Source organism: Triticum aestivum, chromosome 7A (assembly GCF_018294505.1).
Source record: "Triticum aestivum cultivar Chinese Spring chromosome 7A, IWGSC CS RefSeq v2.1, whole genome shotgun sequence".
In the NCBI taxonomy this organism is placed as follows: Eukaryota; Viridiplantae; Streptophyta; class Magnoliopsida; order Poales; family Poaceae; genus Triticum; species Triticum aestivum.
In genome coordinates, this window is record NC_057812.1 from 707,086,131 (window position 1) to 707,096,172 (window position 10,042).

Sequence of the window (10,042 nt, forward strand, 5' to 3'; positions counted from 1 at the left end):
CATGGTCTAAGGAAATGATACTTGACATTGGAAAAGCTTTAGCATACGAACTACATGATCTTGTGCTAGGCTTAGGATTGGGTCTTGTCCATCACATCATTCTCCTAATGATGTGATCCCGTTATCAACGACATCCAATGTCCATGGCCAGGAAATCGTAACCATCTATTGATCAACGAGCTAGTCAACTAGAGGCTTAATAGGGACATGGTGTTGTCTATGTATCCACACATGTATCTGAGTTTCCTATCAATACAATTCTAGCATGGATAATAAACGATTATCATGAACAAGGAAATATAATAATAACTAATTTATTATTGCCTCTAGGGCATATTTCCAACAAGGAAGTGCTAAAGGGTAAACGAGTATGTTTGCCGAGACGACAAGCATGACAAGTGTGATCGTCGATCTTATTACACGTGAATGCAAAACTGCGAAGAATATGATGAAGGGTGGCAGGGTTGGGATGACCAAGACGAGCATGCCAAAGGTCCACTCCAGCGGAAAGCGTCATGGGTGCAGCAATGGAGGATGTGGAGGAGTGGACCGGGTAGAGATCGTCGGAGCTGTCACATCGGTGGAGCACCATCTGGGTACAGGCATCCTTAACAGAAAAGCCAAATATGTCAAATTCAACGGTGACAGGATTTTCACGTGTAAGAGAACGAACAGAAACAAGATTTTTAATGATGTCAGGTGAAACGAGTACGTTAGAAAGATGTAATGAAACAGAGTTAGAAGGAAAAGCAGCATGGCCGACATGAGTGATGGGCATGGAAGAACCGTCGCCCACGGTAATGCGAGCAGCAGTGTGAACAGGGTGAGCGGTAAGAAGGTTACCGGGGTTGGCGGCCATGTGAGCCGTGGCTCCGGTGTCCATGTACCAGTCGCCACCGCCGGTGTACTGCTGTGGTGTGGGGACGGTGTGGAGGGCCGCTAGCAGCGCGGGGTCCCATGGTGCCGGCGGGAGGGCCGGGGCCGACGGCAGAGGCTGTGGCGGCGGCGCCACGAGCCCACCGGCCGGAGGCAGCCCATAGGCCGCCGAGGGGCCGTAGAGCGGCGCCGGTGGATATGCCTGAGGGGCCGCGTACAGAGCCTAATGAGGGGCCGGGCGGGCGCCAAAAACACCGGGGACGAGGGCGCGCGGTATGGGCATGGAGTATGCATGAACAACCCCCGTCTAGGGGTTCTGGCCGGCCTGCCAGGGCGCCGGCGGGAGCGGGTGCTGCGGCTGGAGCGGCGCCCCACCATGGGCAGCTGGCGGCTGCTGCTGCTTCTTGCGGCCACCTCGGCCGCGACGCCCGCCCCGGCGCTGCTGCTGCTCGGCGGGGGGCGGCGGAGGGGCCTGCGGCGGCGCGGGATATGGGAACCCGGGCGGCGGCTGCACGTGGAGGGGCCCCTGGGCGGGCCGCGGCGGGGGAGCCGGAGCGGTGGGCGGCGCACCACCGCGGGTTCCGGCGGTGAGAGCCGTATGGGTGGCCCGGGCGCGCGACATCCGCATCCTCTTCTCCTCCAGCTTCAGGTACGCGACGATCTTGGGGAAGGTCGGGTTGGTGATGAGAGGGATGTTGGAGGCGGCATTCCCGAAGTCTTCGTTCAGGCCGGCGATGAGAGTGCTGAGGAGGAGCTCGTCGGAGACCTTCTCACCGAGGTCACGGAGCTCATCGACAAGCTTCTTGGGGCGCATGCAATAGTCGTCGACCGACGAGTCAAGCTGCTGGCACCCAAAAAACTCGCCTTGCAAGAAAACCTTGCGTTGGAGCGCGTTGTCGGTGAAGAGGCCGTTGAGCTTAGTCCAAACGGCGTGAGCGTCATCATCGGCGAAGACCACCGTGTGGAAGAGGTCCTTCGAGATGGTGGTGTAGAACCAGCGGATAAGAGTGGCGTCGATGGACGTCCACTCCTCATCGTCCTCCATGAAGCGGGAGTCCACGGAGCCATCGATGTGATCCCGGAGATTGTACTCACGGAACACAAGGGAGAAGTACGTCTTCCAGGCATAGTAGGTGGAGGTGAGTTGATCGAGGACGACAGAAACCCGAGCGAGGATATTGAGATCACGGATGACGACGGGATCGGGGCCGTCGAAGGGGTTGGTGCGGCGGCTGCGGGTGGTACCGGTGGAACCGGGGGAGGCCATGGCCGAGAGGGGAGGGCGGCGGCGCGTGGTGAAGTGGCGCGGCGGGAGGGATGGCGGCGCGACGCGGGTGGCGGACGGAAGCGCGAGGCAGCGGCGGCGGCGACACGAAGTGGCGGCGGCGGCGGCGATGGGATCGTGGCGGCGGCGGCGGCAGGAGTTAGGGTTAAGATCGTAGGTATGATACCACGTTGGAAACGAATATTTTGACAATGCAACTCGATGTATTAATCGGTGCATAGCGTACGTATATACGAAGTACAAGATGGGCTACAACCTCAACTATACAATGACTAAGAGGTGAGCGGGACTATACAATATACATGCACAAACCATATATTCAACATCTTACATTCAATTGAACGAAATAAGTGAATGAGGGGACTGTGGTGGGGGGAGTTTTCAGTTAGCTGGAGTTGGTTGGGAGCCGCCCCAGCCCCCAGCTACTGCTAATCACTTACTAATCAGGTGAGGTCCAACCCAAACCCATATTACTCACCCGAGCCCCGCAAGTTTTCTTTTCCTTCAATTCAATTCAATGTATGGTTGCCTGCACTGCACGCCACACACACATACTACGCACACACGCAGAGAGAGAGAAAGCTTATCGCTGTGGCGAGAGGCCGGGAGTATAGAGCGAGAGAGAGAGCGGTGCGTCGGCTGGCCAATTAATTCTGGCAGGTGGTAGGGATGATGGGTGGCCAGAAATCGCCAACTACTCAGCTTAAACGGGTCAAAACCTCGAACGCCAGGACCCGGACCGGACCAACCCGCCCAGCCACCCTACCCTACTGCCTCCACCCGTTGCTATCTCTCTGTGTATATTCATTTTCCTGGCGAATTACGACTCGTTTATGGCCCCTCCAACGCGCGGAACAGAAGAGATCGCGAGCGCCTAGAGTAGGAGGGGTCCCGTGCCAAATGTGTATGAGTACAGTATAGTACGTACACATTAATAAGTTGACACGGCACAGGGCTAGCTAACCGAATTTTCCCATATGAAAGAGACCGGTTCAAATCCTGCCTTTTCTTCTCCCATCACGCGGCCGACGGTGGTCATTAAGGCCGTTTCCGTGCAGATTAACGGGGCGGACAAGAAGCTCAACATCCAGGCACGCACACCCCCACCGGGTTTGATTAGCGGTGCCGGTGAACTGGCCCTAATCACACAAGGACTTGAGGTGCTCAGGGGTATGATGTGCACATATCCGTTCATATAGGCGTTTGTATTATGCTTCTCAACGAAAAAAAAAGGTTGTGATGATCCGAAACAGCATAGTATCACCCCCTCCCATGAAAAAGTCACTCGGTCCATTAACAAAAATGCAGCATCACAAGCACCTCAGGAAAACAGTAAAATAAGAAATTGCATCTGCTTCATTGGGGACTCGGTTGCCTTCTACACTGAGAATGAGCAGATGGATGGCTAACCGACACTGCACTTCCGGAGTCGCCTGGCTTCGTTGCCTGCGGAAGGGAATTCATCGACGCTATGAACCGGTGCCTCATAGGAGAAACCATCACCAAACGAAGAAGGATCCGATTGCAAACCACATGCCGACCGAAGCGATCAACACCGGCTTAGCTCCCGTACGTCCCCACCATCACTTGCCGGTGTCGTCATAACAGTCATCATTGAAGCAGGGCCCAAGTCGAAGAACAAAAACCCTAGATGTTGCCACCGTCGCCACCTAACCGGCAACACCTGTCGGCCAAAGGACCACAAGAAGATAACCCGCTTGTCAACCTCTCAGCACCGAGCCTCCCCGGGATGGAGCTGGGATCGAGGGTAATTTCTAAACACCGACACATTCGTCCAAACACCATAAAAGGAGAGACGAACCTAACCCTAAACTACTAACCACACATGGGACAAGGTTCAACGCCCCCCCCCCCCTCTACGCCACCGGGCAGTCGATGGAGGTGAGCGAAACCCTAGTCCGCCCGGTGGTGGTGTTAAAAAAACACAACATTGACAATCACAATTTCAAAAGTTTGAGCTTAACTTTTACGGATGGCTCACGTATCAAAAAGAATACAAGAAATAATGAGATGTGCATGGTCATATACCGGCAAAGCTAGAGAGTAGACCGTAATTTTAAGGATCAGTATCATTTCTTTCTTTGGCCCACAAACCCACGGTAATAGCAACCCAGTAGCCTACCCATGCATGCATGAGAGCATCAACTAAATCGCTCGACCACCACTCAACCAGACTCCCAATCACCATCGCGTCGTGACTACCCCCTCTCCCGCGTGCTCGCTTCGCCATTGTTCCTCTCGTCGGCACCGCTGAAGGGCTCAACGAGTACACGCCGTCGAAAAGTTACCTCCCCCCCCCCCCCCCCCCCCCCCTCGTGCCCGCTTCACCATTGCTCCCCTCGTCAACGCTGCTCAACTGCTCAACGAGTGCACGTCATCGAAAAGTTACCCCCGGCCTCCTCCACCGCCGTCGCTTGTAGCGAGGCTTGATTGACCCATTTATGTCATACTTGTGCGAAATATTGCATGACAGTTGGACATAAAAATCTATTTTGAGCGTGCACACCATCCACTTCATTCCTGAGTCTGCTGCCACTGGTGGCCCACATGCAGGTGGCTAGTTTCCCACGGCCACCATTACACGCAGGTTTCTTTTTCTCTTGATAAAACACTAGGTAGCCAGTATTGAATGCCGGCATTTTTCATTCGTTTTCGTCCTCCCTTTTTCCCACCCAACGGTAGCGATGTGGTTGCCCCTCCCCCCGTCCTGCTCCACCTGCATTTGTCCTCATCAACTTCACTGCGCATCAAGGCAGAGTCTTTCCAATTGTCTATTTTCTTCCCGGAGCTTTGTAGCAATGAAGGTGTACCAACCCGAGAAATGTGCGCCTGCACCACATACCCGGAGCAACATATGCGTCCCCATTTCAATCAACCAATATCGTATAAAATGAGCATGAAAACAACTGAAGTCGCATACATACGCCGTATCCTGGACTCCACCCCCGGCCGTATCCTGTAGTAGATTTCTTGCCCGGCTTGTTCAGGACAAGCGGAGCTGCCTGCGGCGCGTGTGAGCGAGCGAGCGTCCTTTTTAACCCCGGCAACAGCCTCGCCCCTTTATCACACACACGCAGCCTCTCTGCTCCCTCCACCCCCCTCTCTCCCCGTGAGAGCTCTAGTGAGAGAGAGAAGAAAGGGGCCGGCGGCCATGGACCAGGAGAGCAGCATGGGCGCCGGGCAGCTGCAGGAGGAGGAGGCGCCGGCGGCCATGGCGAAGTCGGCGAAGAGGAGGGGCAAGCAGCAGAGGAGGGAGGGGGGAGGGGGAGGGAAGAAGAGGCGGCGGCAGCAGCAGCAGCAGGAGTACCGGCTCGTGAGCTACGAGGAGCTGCCGGAGTACATGAAGGAGAACGAGTTCATCCTCAACCACTACCGCTCCGAGTGGCCGCTGCTGCACGCCTTCCTCAGCGTCTTCTCCTGGCACAACGAGACCATCAACATCTGGACGCACCTGCTGGGGTTCTTCCTGTTCTTGGGCCTCACCCTCTGGCACCTCGCCCAGTACTTCCCCCAGGTCGCCCACCTCATCGGCCACCTCTCCTGGTAATTCCATTTATTATTCACCTTCAGAGTTCAGAAATATCCTTCAGAGTTCATACTATACTATCTTCTTCACTGAAATTGAGTAGCTAATTTGTGTAATTCTATTCACTGCAGGCCCATCTCCAAGGTCGCAGAGAATGTCTCCAGCAACATAGGCGACGTCCTCTCCGTGAGTAGTACTACCAGCACCTTCATGCCATTTTTCTTTCCTGAAATACCTTTTCACTTTCCTGTGATAATAATCAATAGCAACGAAATAGTTATAATAGAGCCCGTGCAGTAGTAAAAACTGGCATGTAGGTTATTTTTTTATGAGATTTTGCAGTGAAAAGTTGGCACTGTGTATGTCCTACACCCATAAGTGTCCTCAACTAATATGAGGCGAGGATGAAATGATCTGTCAGACGTGAATTCCTGCTGTCTGGCAGGCAGGCACATCCACATGTCTTGGAGATTCAATTCAATTGATCACCTTCTCAGTAGCTAGGAGTAGTACTAGTAGCCACTGTTGCCTTGGCTGTCTGGTATCTACGGGTAGATGATTCAGACTTAATTTCGATGCTGAGTGGGGCATGAGGTTCAGGTTGCCTTTACTTGGCCAACCATGCTACCTACCTAACCCGCAACTTTTACAGTGCTATGACAAAAAATATACACATGTTCCTTTCAACCACGACAAACTTCATTTTATCGTCATTCTTCAGCCTCTGCATCAAGCGATGCACACACGTAATCGGATAATTAAGCAGCCACAGAAGCAATCAGACGTGCTTTCTGTTGAGTGATGTGATCAGGTTAATCGTCCTACGTATCCCCGGCGCCGCCTGCGTGATCCGGGAGTTTATCCCGTGTGACACTTCACCTTTCTGTTTTGAGGTGATGCACCGTCCGTTTTTCACATGCCACCCGCTCACAAGTCTCACGGCTGGTTCTGCCTCTGCTTGCACTGCCGGCTGGTACACTCAACTGGCCGGGCACGCATAGTTGCACACGCATGTGCATGCAATCCATGGTGAAAAACCTCCATTAACCACCTGCATGGTCACATATGCATGGCATGCATGGCCATGATCACAGCGGTGGTTGAAACTGTAGCGTCACCTTTGTTTCCTCCGGCAATCATTTGATGCCTCCGTTTCATCCTCTAATCATGCATGGTGAATTGGTGATGGTGGTAACTGAGATTTGACTGACATGTGTTGACGGTGGATTTTCATTTCGTTTCAGGGCGCGGCGTCGTTCATGCAGGCGAGCCCGGGGCTGGCGATGGCGGCGGCGGCGGGGGTGGGGCCGACGACGCGGTGGCCCTTCTTCGTGTTCCTGGCGGGCGCCATGTTCTGCCTGATGAGCAGCTGCGCGTGCCACCTGCTGTCGTGCCACTCGCACCGCCTCAACCTCTTCCTCATCCGCCTCGACTACACCGGCATCGCCGTCATGATCGTCGTCTCCTTCTTCCCGCCCATCTACTACATCTTCCAGTGCGAGCCGCGCTGGCAGGTCGCCTACCTCTCCGCCATCTCGCTCGCCGGCGCCGCCACCGTCTACGCGCTCATGTCGCCCCGCCTCAGCGACGCCAAGTACCGCGCCCACCGCGCGCTGCTCTTCGTCGGGATGGGCCTGTCGGGCGTCGTGCCGGCCGTGCACGCCGCCGCGGTCAACTGGCACGAGCCGCGCCGGAACGTCACGCTGGCGTACGAGGGCGCCATGGCCGCCTCGTACCTCGTCGGCACCGCCTTCTACCTCACCCGCGTGCCCGAGCGGTGGAGGCCCGGGATGTTCGACCTGTGCGGGCAGAGCCATCAGATATTTCACCTGCTTGTCATCGCCGGCGCGCTCGCGCACTACGGCGCCGCCATCGTCTTCCTCAGGGTCCGCGACGAGATGGGCTGCCCAGCCAACTGATGCGCATGCCATCGATCGTTCACAGTACCGTCAAATTCTTAGTAGTTAAATGGAGACATTCTGCGTGGTCTCTGCATCCATCCGGAGATGGACACAGCCCAATTATTACCATCGAAATGGCGTTTTACCGTGAATGCAGATGATACAGCAGATTTGAGATCAGCAATTAAGAAAGGCGTTTTGCTTGCGAGATTGGTTAATTTGTTTGTAGCAGTTAGTTATTTGTTTACAGTTTACTGTGGTGAGTGGATTGATGCATGGATGATACAGCAATTGTTAATTACAGCTCTGAACCTGTACATAGAGATGCTCATGGCTGTTTGTTTCTTTGTATAAGATGTAAAACAAGAAGAAAAAATTGTGCAGGGCAAGAGTTACTCGTCCTTTCAAGGCTTTTGTTTTGTTGCGACGTCTCAACGGCCACCATGCCACTACTTCCACTTGTTTTCGGCCATACAAGTGTTAGGTTGATCTCTATCCCGTTCGAACCTAACGGATCGAATGGGCCCTTGACTCGTGCCCTGATTGGGGGCGCCCAACCAAACCATGGTTGGTGGGCCCCTGTGACCCGCGCTATATAAACAGAGATGGGGGACGAGACACGATTTACGAGGTTAATCGCTGCCACAATCCCTACCGACACTCCCTTCCGATCTAGGGCGCTCACGGGAAGCACACCACCACCGTCATCTCTGTCCACATCGCCGCCGTCATCACACCACCATGGCCGGCGCTGGATCGAGCTCATCTGCACCTAAAGAAGGTAGGTTCACCGGATCTACTAGCCTACTCCGATCTAAGGCCTATCAATGGTTTCAGAGCCAGATCGGGCTAGTTGATTTCGATACAAAGAAGAAGAGAAAAAAAAGGAAAAGAAAAAGAGATCCCCTCCACAAGAACCCTAATCAGAGGGCAAAGAAAAGTTCACCGGCAGAGGGCCTCGGGTCTCGCCGGCAAAGTGCGCCGCCACTTTGGCCGCGTCGTTCCTCTCGATCCCCACACGCATCGGCAAGCCGAGGTGCGGGGAAGAAGAACACAACCTGCCAACGGGGCAAAGGGCATCACGAACAAACCGCTCGACGGCGGCGCGCTCACCGCAAGGTGGACGCGCAGCCGGCGAGGGGGATGGTCACCCCGCATAGGAAGCCCGTCGGATCTCTCTGTCTCTCTCTCTCTGTTGTTGTAAGCAGTGGCAGAGAAGAAGAGAGGAAAAGAAAGGGGGAGATGAAACAGAGGGTCGCGCGCGCGGCGCGGTGGCTTCAGGTCGCCGTCGGCGGCGGCCAGACCTAGCTCGCCGGTGGCCTCGGGCCTCGGGCGAGGAGACAGATCGGAGGACGGGCTTCTCTCTCTCTCTCTGCCACATGATCAGCAAAGAGAAAAAAGGGGGAGGGAGAAAAGCTCGCGAGAGCGGTGGCTATCAGCCCCGTCTCCGGTGGCCGGCTGCCGGCCTGGTACCGCGGCGCGGTGGCCGTCTCCGGCGACCGGGCATGGTGGCCCGACGACCTGGACAGGGGTCGTCGCCGCTGCGAGCAAAAGGATGAGCGACACGTGGGAGGAAAGAATGGCTAGGGTTCGATCGAGGGGAGCTGGATTGGGCGTTTTGTTCGGCCGATCTAGGCGCCGGACCGTCGGATGAAATCCGACGGCCAGGCCGCAAACCCTAGCCAGCCACTGGGCCACTGGGCTTAAAAGGAGCCAAGGCCGCCGCAGCGGGCGCATCCCACACGCTGGGCTGAGGCCGGCTGCCGCAGCGCGCAGGCCGTTGGCCGCGTCGCTCGGGCCACAGGCGCACGTCGCGCAGTAGTAGGCTGTAGGGTTTCTCTGCTATTTTTTTTTCACAACAGAGTTTTGATGAACTTTGTCCAGCTTTTGGGCAGATCTTATATATAGTTTCTATGCAAATTTTTCCAACGAAAATTTTGTTTAGAAATAGAAAAGTTTTCGAATATGAAAATAGAAAATTTTCCGAAAAGAAATGTTCATGAATTTTTATAAAGAGAATAAGAAAGTTCATGATTTTTTATTCGGTCAAAGAAAAGTTTCTGTAAATAATAACAGGTTCATGAATTTTTATTCATGTTTTCCCGCTGCGTAAATAATTAATGCTCTTTTACACAGAAAATAAAAGTTTATATAGTATTATGTTTTAAGAGCATGTTAAAGTGATTATTAGAATGAATATGATTATGTTATGTTTATGACCAACGTTATTAATAACATGATCATGTTTTGTTATTGAAATTTAAAGGTGCATTTTTTTCCTAATTTTTGCCCAACGGTAATATAGATTTAATTGCATAGAAAATTATATGTTTAATTTGACCAACGTTAGATTAATGCATGTGATTGTTATATTGATGTCACTTAAATTGTGATTTCAGGAGGCTTTCACTTGATGAGTTGCCTAAAAAAAGT

General features: G+C 53.8%; 1 protein-coding gene across 1 annotated transcript; it reads left to right on the top strand.

Annotated features, from left to right (window-relative positions):
• The first annotated feature begins 5,128 nt into the window (after positions 1-5,128).
• On the top strand, positions 5,129-8,017 carry LOC123149545 (heptahelical transmembrane protein ADIPOR1). Its single transcript, XM_044569228.1, has 3 exons — positions 5,129-5,725; positions 5,840-5,894; positions 6,953-8,017. Exons 1-3 carry the CDS (start codon positions 5,334-5,336, stop codon positions 7,625-7,627), a joined length of 1,122 nt encoding a protein of 373 aa, XP_044425163.1. The 5' UTR covers positions 5,129-5,333; the 3' UTR covers positions 7,628-8,017.
• The last annotated feature ends 2,025 nt before the right edge of the window (positions 8,018-10,042 follow it).